The 15000-nt window shown below is 36.1% G+C and overlaps 1 protein-coding gene across 1 annotated transcript in view; it reads right to left on the bottom strand.

Moving 5' to 3' along the window:
• The window catches only part of LOC135195416 (carbohydrate sulfotransferase 13-like), a 10328-nt gene extending 214 nt beyond the window's left edge, over positions 1-10114 (bottom strand). Inside the window, exons 1-8 of the mRNA XM_064221666.1 lie at positions 9905-10114; positions 7735-8437; positions 7149-7316; positions 4683-4745; positions 3400-3530; positions 2436-2643; positions 1261-1395; positions 1-520 (exon numbers count right to left, since the gene is read on the bottom strand). The exon at positions 1-520 is cut by the window's left edge and continues 214 nt beyond it. Coding sequence (XP_064077736.1) covers positions 353-520; positions 1261-1395; positions 2436-2643; positions 3400-3530; positions 4683-4745; positions 7149-7316; positions 7735-8370 — 1509 coding nt within the window. The 5' untranslated portion in view covers positions 8371-8437; positions 9905-10114 and the 3' untranslated portion in view covers positions 1-352. The remainder of the gene's footprint in view (positions 521-1260; positions 1396-2435; positions 2644-3399; positions 3531-4682; positions 4746-7148; positions 7317-7734; positions 8438-9904) is intronic.
• Positions 10115-15000: the final 4886 nt, after the last annotated feature.

Raw genomic sequence — 15000 nt, 5'->3', positions numbered from 1 at the left:
CAGTAGGCATAAGATTTCATGATTAGGGTATAGCATTTTTGTATTTTTTGATTTGTTACCATTTGGTACATTTACGAACAGTTAATTTGTGCAAGCACTTAAAAGTTGAAATCAAAGGTTAATTTATATAAAACTCTATTTAATTTCACGTATATGTTTCTGTTAATGAGTCTATAGTCATTTAGGACAATGACTAGATTTAAGAAGACATTGTAAAAAAAGTCACGATCAGGTGAAGACATGCTTCTTGCTTATACTTAAAACTGACGCCAGAATCCTAGAATTCCAAACGTCTAGAAGGAACATAATTCATAAAAGGCATTTCAAAAGTCCTTTGAAATGACTTAATTCTCTAGACGAGAGAAAGATAATCGTCTATGTGATAATCGAACAGTTCAAAGTCGAGCTTATAACTGTTGTAGAGGCCGAGGATCTGGTCTCGCGTCAGCTGACTGTAGTATTTGGGTGCCAGGTCATGGGAGGTCGCGTTCCTCAGGTGTAACCAATCCTCAGGTGACTTCTGGAAAGATACAAATTAAGGAAAATTGAATTAGGTTACGTAGCCATTTTATGTTTGTGTTTTAGGACGAATGAAGTGACGGAAAACAATGTTTCTTTTGATTTAAATGATTATGATTTTTTTTTTTAGCTGTAACGATAAATTAATATACTGGAAAAAGCTAAACCGAGATGTTTAAACTTGATAATGAACCTGTATAATGTAACTTTCATTATACATTTAAACAGAAAATAAATTTTCCACGTGAAAATTTTATATTAACATCACAAAATCATCGTAAAAAAGGGAAGTCATTATCAGAAGTCTTTCATTTTATAATAACGAACCAGCACAAACTATCTTTCATTATAAATTTATACATCTAATCATATTAGCATAATAAAGTCATCGTAATAGATGAAAGTCGAGCTGAACTATGATGATGAACCAGTACAATGTAACTTTCATCATACATTTAAACAGCTAAATTTTCATACTGATATTGTCAAGTCATCGTAAAAGAAGATAGTCATTATTAGAAGTCATGACCATCATTATCATTGTATAATGATGAACAAATACAATGTAACTTTCATTATACATTTAAACATCTAACCAATTCCAAGTCATCATTATTTCATGATTGTAACTTTCATTATACATTTAAAGTCATCATTATTTCATGATTATTTAAACGAATGATATGTCTATTCACTTGAAACGTTGACCTCATTCACGAAAAAAAAGTCTCTCTCTCTCACCTCTTTCAGCTCATCCAGGTCAGACAGGGTCACAAGGAATCTCTTGTCATCATCTAAGGTCTCCAGCTTCATGATGACATTGTAGTCTGTCGTGCAGACATTGCAGTGAGCCCAGTAAGCTGTCCAACATTTCGTCTGCGAACACGTAAATCCCGCGAGGGGTTATGTTAATGGGTAAATGGGGATGTAGGAATACTTATATATTTTATATATTTATCTAATTAGGATTTACTAGTTCTGTAGAGTATGGTGTTTTTTTGTAAAGGTTTAAGGCATAGGAATACTTATATATTTTATATATTTATCTAATTAGGAATTTAATAGGTCTGTAGACTATGGTGCTTTTTTGTAAAGGTTTAAGGAAGTTCTTGGGAAATGTGGTAATTTCAAGAAATTCAAGAATGAAAACTCAAAATTAAGTTTATGTTTGATTGGAAACTAGGTAGGTATATATACTAGATATATATATATATATATATATATAATATATATATATCTATATATATATTATATATATATTATATATATATTATATATTACATGTATATGTATATATATATAAATATATATATATATATAATATATATATATATATATATTACTCTAGTGAGAAAATTAAAGTTTTCTTACAGAATCTCCTTGTGACCTAAAAATGATTTTGTTACATAAAAATATTCCTGTGACATGAAAAATATTTCGTAGTCTAAATCTTGGTCTTGTGACCTCAGAAGAATCTCATTGCAGTAATTAACAATAGCCTTCTGACCATATAATTAGTTATGTGATTTCAGAATAGTGTTGTGACCTCAGAGAGATGATTTATGACATACGAATTGTCTTGTGACTTCAGAATAACCTTGATATAGTAATTCATAATACTCTTGTGACCACATAATAGCTCTGTGAATTAAGAACAGTTTTGTCACCCCTGGGATGCCTTATGACCTAAGAATTGTCTTGTGACCTCATATTACGTAGATCTGTGACCTCAGATTTAACCTGGCTTCTTTGTAATAGTCTCTTGATGTCCCTTGATTTTACGAACATTCCTGGGAATTCAGAAACGCTTTATGACCCTTGGGAATGTCTTGTGACTTTAAAATCTTCCGCTGACATCGAAAACCATAACCTTGTTATTTGAGAATAATCTTGCGACATCCGTCGACGACAAATACCTTTTCTCTCCAGTCGGTACTGGACCTGAGGCTTCGAGTCGCATCGATGATGTAGCTGACGAATTCGGGGAAAGTCGGGAAAGGGGAGTCGACGGAAGAGTTGGTAGGCCTATATCTGGCCATGATGTCCTTCTGCATCCTCCGGAAGTGGAATTTTCGGGGCCCGGGCTTCATCTTCGTCATCTTGTCGCGGTAGGCTGAGAGGATCCTGCCGAAGGAGAAAGCGAATGAGAAAGATCAATGTAAGGATTAGTCGATTTCTTCTGTAAAATTTTCCTGTGGTTAGTCTTTTTCGAGTAACAGTGGTTCAGATATTTTTGTTATTATTTTCTATTGTTCTATTTTAATTTTAATTTTATTCTTATTATTTCTATCATTATCATTTCATAATTATTGATTTTATTTTGTATTATTTTTTATTTCTATCAACTTTTTTCTTTGTCACTGTGAATGACTATGTATTTCATTTTTCTACAGATTCATTTAATTAGATTCTTCTCTCTCTCTCTCTCTCTCATATGCATGCTTCTCCTTATCTCCCTTCCTTATTTCCAACTCATTTTCAAAATAGAGTTTTGCTAAGAACATACAGAATTAAAAAGCTATAGCTCTCAAAATTCCCCAAGGTAAAGCTAAACCATTGCTGGCTTTACGGTGGTTAATTGATTTGCTATCACACACTGGCTTAGAAACTGCCAAAGTTTTATCTTAATGTGGCCAGCAGAAGGGCACTGCACACAGTGTTCCTTACACGGCACATTGTAGGCAGTACTAGAGGTATACTATGCAGCATTCTTTTTTGCTCCCAGTTTCACTGTTTTGTATCTTTGTTAAATTTTACTGTTTTATCTTGTCCCTTCTTCAGCTTTGCCTATCTTCAGTTTCCACTTTCTATTGAAGAGCAAATAATAATAATAATAATAATAATAATAATAATAATAATAATAATAATAATAATAATAACCTCGTGAAGGGGTGTCTGACGATAATGACTCGGGCGCTCTTCCGCAGGACCTCTGCTTTCTCCTCCCCTGATTTTGGAGCCCAGTAGATGCGTCGCACATCGCTCTGTTTCACGCGCTTCGTTTTCTTCTTCTGCAATAAAAAAATAAAGAATCGTAACAGATCTCACTTGACTTCGTAGAGACGACTTAAAGCTCCTCTGCTGTAGATATAATTTATGTGTATATGTACAGGTCTGCGTTTTGTACGTATAGTTATCTAAAAGCATCGTAGGACATAAATATAAGTTCATCTTGTCTTCCTGTGATAAAAAAGGAATCCTGGCAGATCTCACTTGACTTCGTGGAGTCGACTTAAAGCTCCTCTGCTGTAGATATCATTTATGTGTGAATAACTTGATCACGAAATATATAAAACGTGATGCTATGTATAAATAAAGGTGATGCCACGGAGCAAAAAATGAAAAGACGGGAAATGCCGAGATCTCTTTACTTGTGCCTCAAGTAAAGGGTCGTGTAGACCGAAAGATCTCGGCAATTCTCGCCTTTTAATCTTTCCTCCGTGGCATTACCTTTATTTATCATTCATGTGTATATGTACAGGTCTGCTTTTTGTTCGTAAATTTATCTAAAAGCAACGTAAGACGTAAATGGTATCAAGAACAGGCAAGAAAGTGGTTATTTGCCATCTAAACTTTACTGTTTTTTTCCATCTGTCCACCCGCCTGTGGTGTTTGCACATGGTAACACAACACTGCGTCCCGGGCTTTAGATAGTTACATTCAGCTTACATGCTTACATTCAACAATTATAATAATATCCTATTTCGAATATAATGGTGTAATTCACATACAGTAAATTATTAAAACACTTTTCAGTTGCAAATGTACACCCAGATATCCTTTCATTCACCTAAAACTTACACTAGCGTAACTATGTAAAGCCCGGGACGCAGTGTTACCATACGCAAACACCACAGGCGGGTAGACGGATGGAAAAAATGAGTATAGGTCAGTGGCTGGTTCATACCAACCAGTTCTGACCTAGAAAAGGCCCTTGCTCAAATTAAGGCGTTGAAAGGGCAGACAGGCCTGATATGGACCTCAGAACTGTTAGGAGAGGGTTCAGGAAAGTAAGATGGTAGAAAGATAATATGTACGGAGGTACAGTAAAATGAACCAAAGGGTCTGCAGCTAGAGGGGCCGAGGGGAGACGTAGCAACGAACTTTAAGTAAATGCCTACAGTGCATGGCTTGAGGTGCACCAGCGGCAAAATATAACTCACCTGTACTCTTTTGCTATTAGGAGAAATACGCAAGAAACTCATCATCATGGTCGTAGACGCTACCTGCAATAATAATAATAATAATAATAATAATAATAATAATAATAATAATAATAATAATAATAATAATAATTAATTATTATTTTTTTTAATAATAATAATAATAATAATAATATTAATAATAATAATAATAATAATATAATAATAATAATAATAATAATAATAATAATAATAATAATAATAATAATAAGAGGCATGATTCAGTGGCAAAAGCCCTCCACTGGAGCCTGTGCAAGAAACACCAGCTACCTTGCAGTAATAAGTGGTACGAGCACCAACCTGAGGGAGTGATAGAAAACGATCAGGCAAACATCCTCTGGGACTATGGGTATCAGACAGATAGGTTGATACGTGCAAATAAGACCAGACGTGACGTTGATTGACAAAATCAAGAAGAAAGTATCACTCATTGATGTCGCAGTACCATGGGACACCAGAGTTGAGAGAAAGAAAGGGAAAAATGGATAAGTATCAAGACCTGAAAATAGAAATAAGAAGGATATGGGATATGCCAGTGGAAATTGTACCCATAATCATAGGAACACTAGGCATGATCCCAAGATCCCTGAAAAGGAATCTGGAAAAACTAGAGGCTGAAGTAACTCCAGGACTCATGCAGAAGAGTGTGATCCTAGAAACGGCGCACATAGTAAGGAAAGTGATGGACTCCTAAGGAGGCAGGATGCAACCCGGAACCCCACACTATAAATACCACCCAGTCGAATTGGAGGACTGTGATATATATATATATATATATATATATATATATATATATATACTATATATATATATATATATATATATATATATATATATATATATAATATTTTGGTAGAAGACCCTCTTTAAGGCAAATACTGTTAAAAAAAAGGCAGAATTAAGCCATTCTTTTTAACATAATAATAATAATAATAATAATAATAATAATAATAATAAATAATCAATAATAATAATAATAATAATAATCTTAAGGCCTAACCGTAGCAGTTCATCCTTAGGAGATAATAATAATAATAATAATAATAATAATAATAATAATAATAATAATAATAATAATAATAATAATAATAATAATCAGGAAAGAAAAAATGCAGAGACTCAAGGCGATACTCAAGTCAAAACTCAACGCCGGAAATATGATAAAAGCCATAAACACATGGGCAGTGCCAGTAATCAGATACAGCGCAGAAATAGTGGAATGGACGAAGGCAGAACTCTGCAGCATAGATCAGAAAACTAGGAAACATATGACAATACACAAAGCACTACACCCAAGAGCAAATACGGACAGACTATACATAACACGAAAGGAAGGAGGGAGAGGACTACTAAGCATAGAGGACTGCGTCAACATCGAGAACAGAGCACTGGGGCAATATCTGAAAACCAGTGAAGACGAGTGGCTAAAGAGTGCATGGGAAGAAGGAATAATAAAAGTAGACGAAGACCCAGAAATATACAGAGACAGGAGAATGACAAACAGAACAGAGGACTGGCACAACAAACCAATGCACGGACAATACATGAGACAGACTAAAGAACTAGCCAGCGATGACACGTGGCAATGGCTACAGAGGGGAGAGCTAAAGAAGGAAACTGAAGGAATGATAACAGCGGCACAAGATCAGGCCCTAAGAACCAGATATATATGTTCAAAGAACGATAGACGGAAATAACATCTCTCCCATATGTAGGAAGTGCAATAAGAAAAATGAAACCATAAACTACAAAGCAAGTGAATGCCCGGCACTTGCAAACCAGTACAAAAAGACGCATGATTCAGTGGCAAAAGCCCTCCACTGGAGCCTGTGCAAGAAACATCAGCTACCTTGCAGTAATAAGTGGTACGAGCACCAACCTGAGGAAGTGATAGAAAACGATCAGGCAAAGATCCTCTGGGACTATGGTATCAGAACAGATAGGGTGATACGTGCAAATAGACCAGACGTGACGTTGATTGACAAAATCAAGAAGAAAGTATCACTCATTGATGTCGCAATACCATGGGACACCAGAGTTGAAGAGAAAGAGGGAGAAAAAATGGATAAGTATCAAGATCTGAAAATAGAAATAAGAAGGATATGGGATATGCCAGTGGAAATCGTACCCATAATCATAGGAACACTAGGCACGATCCCAAGATCCCTGAAAAGGAATCTAGAAAAACTAGAGGCTGAAGTAGCTCCAGGACTCATGCAGAAGAGTGTGATCCTAGAAACGGCGCACATAGTAAGAAAATTGATGGACTCCTAAGGAGGCAGGATGCAACCCGGAACCCCACTCTATAAATACCACCCAGTCGAATTGTAGGACATTGATAGAGCATAATAATAATAATAATAATAATATTCAGTAAGTAATATTTCCACTTATTCAATAACAAAACATAAAAAAAGACGAACTTACTTTATAGTTAGGACACCACACTATACTAGGCCTATGCTTCGTGTCCCAAACAAGGTGGTTTGCCCCGCTCGGTGCATGCAGGGATGTAGGCTGTAGCTTGCAGACTTTCCCCACCAACGCGGCTCTCTCCTCGAAGACGTCTAATCTACTTTTCAAAAACTCCCTGTCCTGTGAACATACATAAAAGGATAAACAACGAGTACATTTTAAATGGTGTCTCTATCTGCCACGTAACACTAGTGCCATAGGTTTTCTACGGGCTGCTTTATGAGCAAGAGCCCGTGCTGACATAAGGCCTATTTATATCTGCTTGATCATTGTGACGAATAGTTTTCGTTTTAACAACAGACGATCGTTTCTGGGAATCTTGCCATGTGTTTTGGGAACATTTACTTTTGTAAAGTTATAAATGTTTGGTCATTAATCAAGAATTTTTATTTTAAAGAACGTAGAATAATTTCTGCAGGCATTGTAGGTGCATTGAAGACTGGTATGTGCTTTGGTAATTTAAGATAAATTAATGGTAAAGGTTATCTTTCTTTTATTAAGCTTTACGACAAGTGATTCGTTAGGAATTCCCACCTACATTTGCACTGTATTTATCGTAGTCGATCTGACGCAGGGCAGAAGCATTCGTAAACTCGAGGGTAATTGGCCAGTCAGAATTCGGCTCCTGGTCATGGTACGAGTCGAATGCACCGTAATCATCTTCCAGGTCGTCTTCAGCAGCGTCGTAACCTGACGTTACGTCTAAATCGGCGTAAGCGTCATAAAAAGCTTCGGCGGCTGACTCAAGTCTACTTCCAGTTTCGACAGGGATTTCTTCGCTGTCCAGCGAGGTATTATTATCGTTAATCCCACCTGACTGGTCAGCAGATGGCAATTTTAATTTATCAGAAGGTATTGCTTCCCTGATAATGTCTTCGGAGCCCGTTGGCGATGGCTGAAATGTCATTGACTTAGCGGTGACATTGCTAACAAGATCGCCAACCTCAGAAGTTCTTTTTGCATCCGCCATATTATCCTCTGGAGTCACCTCAATGACGCTTTGGTTTCCGGCTAGATTTCCCCTATAGTGACTCATGTAGGGGGATGGCCTTGGAAGGACCTGCCTTGGCTGCAAGGTGTTGACATAACTGAGTGTGTAGAGGATGGTGTAGGTGGTGAAAATGGTGAGGAACACCAGGCGGAAGATGGACTTGAAGTTACGCACAGCCAACATCTGAGGAGGTGTACTGCTCGTTCTCCCACAAGGTGGTAGTAAACTTCCTCTTCTCTCATGTGATATCCTAAAAAAGAAGAAACAGGTTTAATAACTAACTGGACGGTAACAAGGCGGAGAGAGAGAGAGAGAGAGAGAGAGAGAGAGAGAGAGAGAGAGAGAGAGAGAGAGAGAGAGAGAGAGACTAGCAACACGGGTAAGGGTGACTGACCCGTACTACCTTAGCATATGATCTCATGTTGCGGAGACGAGCTTTTGTCTAATTATTATAGTTTATAACGTTCCCTCTTACATTTAATTTTCCTTCTCTCAATTCTAATGAAAATAGTCTTATGATATTCAAAGTCACCTGGTGTAGTACTATAAATTCCAGCGTATATTTACTTCATGAAATCGTGAGTGTTTACGTGTGTGTGTACTCATATGCCGTTATGGGCGTCGTATTTGAACAATATAAGATCAACGAAACGTTGTTTCTTACTACAAAGACTATAGAGAGAGAGAGAGAGAGAGAGAGAGAGAGAGAGAGAGAGAGAGAGAGAGATACCCGAGTCATTCCTTAGACCCACCACCTGCCTGAGACTACCTCCACTCTACTACCGGGAAGAAGCGGCAGAGATCGGCCCATGACGAAACAAAACAAAAACCCCGTTAGTCCGGGGTGAATCTGGGTTAGATCCATTGCACGCAAACATCTTCCTTCTCTTTCATTACAGTGTCAGAATCTCGTGCTTGGAGACACCCGATCAAATCATTTACAAAATGCTTTCAGTTCGCTGAATGAAGATAACTTTTCTTTTCTCTGGCAATGGAACATAGAGTGCCCGAGTAACGGCATTTTAATATGGAAAGTAAGGGCGTCTTTATTCATTTCTCTATCGTGATTTATTATTCGTGAAGAAATTCACAATGCAAATATATATTTACACATATATCGGTGTGGATTTCCAAACCATTTTAGTGGCTCATGTGATTAAGATATTATTTATTTGTAATAAATGCTTTTCATTGCTTCGATAACGGGGTAGCCCATCTATAGCTACAAGAGAGAGAGAGAGAGAGAGAGAGAGAGAGAGAGAGAGAGAGAGACTCATAAAAAACGGAAAAATATTTAGTTTCTGAATCATATGTTCCCTCGAGAGTAACTTATCCCAGGGGCTAGAGCCGATATGAATTTCAGTTCTTTACAACAAAATGCTTTAATTAGTACCCCGACCGAACATAACATTAGGTATCCTTAAACCTCAGCCTAAGGACGTAACGTAAAATAATTATTCTTGCTAGTTAGTTCTGAGCCTAAAATTTATAGTAGGTCCTAAAGACACACTAGCTATATCTACATGCTCGAAATATATATAATTTTACCAGTGACTATAGCTAAACGATTTCTATTCATACATTTGTATGTGTATATATAAGTGTATTCATGATTGCAAGCTTATACATGGATACATTTATGGACCGAGCATCCTCAAGATAATATAATAATACAGATTTTTGAGAAAAAAAGAAAAGACAGGGAAAAAACACCCACCTTCAGGTACCTCAGGTTGTCATCTCACAATCATGTCACCGAAATTTATTTTCACTTATATGATTTTCTCCAAAATACACAAAATAATCAGAATAATTTCCTCCTAAATATCGCACAAAATAGTCAGAGCAGAAGGAGATAATTTTTCACTTTTATTTCTTAGTACTTTCAAACAAATATTAATGGGGGTGTTTATATATCAACAACAAAGTACTGGAGATCACTGAACTCCTGGAAATGTAGGGACTTGTCTTACGGACAGGGCTATGCTTAGCCCCGCCCCCTTGGTTGTCTGCTCGATTTTGGCACCGACTTTGGCTTAATTAAAAGCCGATTTTTGTCTGTTAATTCCGCATTTGTTTTCATGGACGTATTCAAATCTACATACAAATAAAATATTCTATAAATGCAAATGATTTAGCGTCTCTCACAGAGATTTTCTTCTGTCTTGAATTTTACCGATGGTTATAGTTTAGCCAGTAGGATTGAGTCCGTGCGCCATCAGCCGAAATTTGGTGTTGATGTTTATTCCTGAATATTGTTTATTTTCTCAATAAATACGAATTTCATGATGGTGGGAATATAAAATGCAGTAACAGGATTGAAATTCTTGTAGCATGAAAAAATTGTCAAAATGATTTCGTCTCTAGTTTTTCGGCATTATCTGGCTATTATTGTATTTCAGCTTAATAACTCGCGGTTACCCGACACCGTCACCTGCCCCCACCTCTCTCTCTCTCTCTCTCTCTCTCTCTCTCTCTCTCTCTCTCTCTCTCTCTCTCTCTCCTCGCTCTCTCTCAAGGGCTTGGCGTATTATTTCCCTTACTCTGATCAAGCAAAGGACATTGGGTTTTCCAGATCATATGCCTGAATATATACTATAAGCCTATGATTCGTGCTTCCCTGGGGATGAAATAAGTAGTACTATATATGCAAGTATTTTTACGCATTTGCGTATGTAAGTACCTACGTACTGCTCGTGACGACATTCTTTATCAAGTATATGATCCAAGGTACAGAAAGCTATTGTATTGTACAGCTACTTTAAATAGCAACGTACAAGGGTCATATCCGCAGTAGTTACGTCAGCATTTTTCCCGCGTCAACCAACTATCTTATTCAACTGAACTAGCTGTTGAAATGGCGCGAAATTTGTTATATAAAATATATTTCAAGATTAGTGCAAGTGTAAATATGGCGTATTATCTACCAGTTAATTAAACCGGTTGTAAATGGGTACTACCATTGTTTGTTGGGGTATAATAGTGAAAAGGCATGAGACTATATAGCAATATTTTGGGGTAATAGTGAAAAGGCATGAGACTAGCAATATTTCATCTCTGGAGGAGCCTTATTGTGGAACCGTCAGGCTTCCGTAGGCTTACCCCTCTGAATCATTAAAAAAAAAAAAAAAGGCATAATGTGAATACAAGTTTCCTACTTTTCTGAAAAAATTCATAACATGAAACGCCAGTAAACAAATGGGGAAAATATAACAAATTATTACTAACTGCGCCTGGAGCGACAAATAGCTGACATTTGCCAACTGAGTCATGCTGTCACAGGTAATGAACTGACACTGTGTAACGGTGGTTAGTTTTCATCTCATCACTACGTTGGGGTCTGAGAATAATCATAACAATGCCGTTGCAATGTTGGCAGTGCAACTTGAGTCATGTAAATAACGGGGAAAGAAAATTAAGTTAGATAAAAAGAGTCACAGAAATGTTGGTTTTCCCTGAGCCATTTTTGCCATAAGGAAGAAAGGGACCGAACTGACAAGCATAGGCCTAATTTATATGACAGCATTTCCCAGTTTTCTCATGAATTAAGAGCCTCTAAAATAATTAATTACTTGTAAATGAGCAGTTTCTAATAACTATTAAGAAACGTATTAGTTGCTGACGAATTTCTGGAATAGGACTGAAATGTGTGTATAAGCGAGTGCCTTGGACAAATTTGTCACAATAAGAAAAAAGTGTGTGGTATCCAGTATATGAAGTGATTTTAATTATTATCTACTGTACTTGGATATGTTATTGAAAATGATACACATGTGAAAATAAATGGTAAACGGACTAAAGTGTTTCATTAGGTCTACCGTAATTTGGAGAGTTGCTAGGCCTAGGCTAAGCCAGTATAATGTCTAGCTGCCTTTGTGAAGTTAAACGCAAGTTTTACTTTTGTAAGATGGCGATAAAAGTCCCGAGAATTTACAGTCTCTATGTCTAAAGCTGTTTATAGGGTCTACTGAAATTTAGTGAATCATATAATAACGATAAGAGCGTAGGCCTAGTCTCGTGATCAGGTGCTTTCGTCTAACCTAGGCCTATTTACGTAAACATCGTGCTGCAAATAGGTCTATCCTTATTTTGTAAAGCGTACTCCTTCTTCAATGGACCCTAGGAAAGTATTTTACAGTATATTTTTTAATGTAATTTTACTGCTTATATGCTGATAGTATTAGACCTATACACTTGATATATTCTAATTTTTTCAGTTGTATGCTCTTAGGAAAGTATTTTTGCAATATACTTTTTCATGTAATTTTACTGCTTATATGTTGACAGTATTAGACCTATATGCACTTGATGTACTCTCATTTTTTTTTTCAGTTTGTATGTATATGTATGCTACGTATACAATGTATGCACAATATGGATAGTGGGAGAAATCTTGTTCGTATATATACAATAAAATAAAAAAAAATATAATGTCACTTATGTGAACATCATAATCCATTTTTCTCCATACACATCTACACAAGATGTAATGCATCTACATTCTACACTTACACACCTATACACGTACACTCAGACGCATGCGCATTCTTGACTCATGCACTAGACTCATATGTTGTCTTACTCGAGAGGATAAAAAGGAATGAAAGACTTTTTCTTTCTATTTTCTTCCTTTACAGCGAGTCTTTATCAAGTGTCATCCTTTAGGGGAAGCCTGACCACCAACCAATTAAGGATCCATTTAATTCGGGAATCCTTTGGAGGATAAAAGGACAATCGTTTCTTTCGTATTTAGGATCTAAGAACGAATGAAAGAAACGAGTTCAGGGGTATTTTTTTGACTTTCATGTTCATACCCCACCGTAATGTATAATATTCCCGCTCTCTTTCTTTTCATGTATGTATGTATGTATTGTTATGTATGTATGTAATGTATTGTTTGTATGTTAGGTATGTATGTATGTCTGTATGTATGTTGTATTTAAATTTTGTATGGTTGAATGTACTGTATGTATGTACAAATTATGAGGAAAAAAAACCCCAGCGAAATTTGAAAGGCGGACTTGATATTAGCGCTGGATTGTACTACAAAAATTCAGTGTACTTTGGTATTGAAGGTGTAGTACATTATAGGCCTAATGTTTAGAATGGTGATAAGACTGATGGAAATTAAGATTGTTTTCGAGTATGTAGGACATTAGAATTAATAGTTTTGTGTGAAAAAAGGCCTATTTAATATGTTCATGGACGGAGTACTCACACACAACCGACAAAAGGTTAAACGAAAACTTCTTTTGCAGCCAAAAAAAAAAAAAGGCCTAGCGTAACTTGATCATTGTTATTAGATAAAGCTTCGTTTATGAAAAAGGTATCTTTCAGCTTCGTCAGCTGACTGTATATGCTGAATCGTTAGGATGACTACGTATGTCTAGATCTACAACACGAAATAGGAGCGTGTTGAGAATTTAGCATAGATATCCATAAAAGAGATTCCGTTTTCTATTTCAAAAGACTAAAGAAAATTAATAGCAATAGTTGTAACAGCATCCGGCGTCTTTTTTTAAACTTTCCAAGTTCGGGTGCTGTAATTTTTCACGTCTCTCTGTATCAGTTAAACACGAATGATGAAAACGACAAGGGTATTCAAAAGAACGAAGTCATTAACTTTAATAATATCTCATATGATAAAAATATGAAACCTTGTAGTCCCTTAACTATATTAAAAGTGAATCAGTTTAGCTAATGACTAGGCCTACGTAACATATTTACGACAATAACCAGCATTAAGGATATTTCAATATTGATTTTGAAGTCTTGTCGGTTTCATTCATAACTGAACATGGATAATGACAAAACAATTCATTACAGAAAATACCTATTTTATGTTGAGAGAGAGATGAGAGAGAGAGAGAGAGAGAGAGAGAGAGAGAGAGAGAGAGAGAGAGAGAGAGTATTACCGTAGGCCTAGTGGAACTTTACTTTGACTTTGTATACAAGTTTCCGGAAGCCTACTAATCTATTATTACATTACTGGAATAATAGGCTACAAAATATAATTTTTATAGAAGATTAAATATTGATCTATAGAATACATAATTCCAGAAGATTATTAATTAAAAGGAAGGAGATTTAATTAACAATAAAAGAATTATGGTTCTAACGAAAATTTATCACAGAATAAAATTATCAAGCCATTTTGGACTATCATAACCACGAATTCCAAAATAACCCCATTTACTTAGGCCTAGTTATAGTATATACTCGAGAACCGTAAAAAAAAAAAAAAATAAAAAAAAAAATAAACGTTACGGAAATGTTTGTTTAAAATTATAAAAAGAAAAACACTTTTCATACAGATATTTGAAATATGACGAGTATCAAGTATACTGGAGAAGTAATTTTCCAACATAGGCGAGATATTATCGTAAGTTTCAAGGTCCATGGTCCCACAAGGAGACGATACAAATGAATGAGTTGTAAACGTGAAGAGGAGTAATTGCTTACGATGTTCGTCGTCTTTGGCTGGACTGTGGAAAGTTTTAGATTTTTTTTTTCTAATGTAATTTTTAAGATATTTTGATCGTCTCGTTAACGTGACAGCCGCCATTAAGGCTTGGGGGAGGGTTAGTTGATTTAAGGATACTGTGAAACTCCAAGAAGGAAAAGAAGGACGACTACTGTGTTCGTCTACGGTGATCGTCGTCACTGGCTGAACAGTTTTGGAGACACTTAATTTTGAGCTTCTCGACATAACGGCTGGGTTCGACGGTTAATCAGGCTGTGAAGTGCAACTATTCACATCTCGTTTCAAGATATTTCACTGCTTTTATCGATGTGAATTCTCGGGTATATTAC

This window comes from Macrobrachium nipponense, chromosome 16, assembly GCF_015104395.2.
Source record: "Macrobrachium nipponense isolate FS-2020 chromosome 16, ASM1510439v2, whole genome shotgun sequence".
Lineage (NCBI taxonomy): Eukaryota > Metazoa > Arthropoda > Malacostraca > Decapoda > Palaemonidae > Macrobrachium > Macrobrachium nipponense.
Note: the sequence above shows the minus strand (reverse complement) of the source record. Positions and strands in the feature narration are given on the sequence as shown.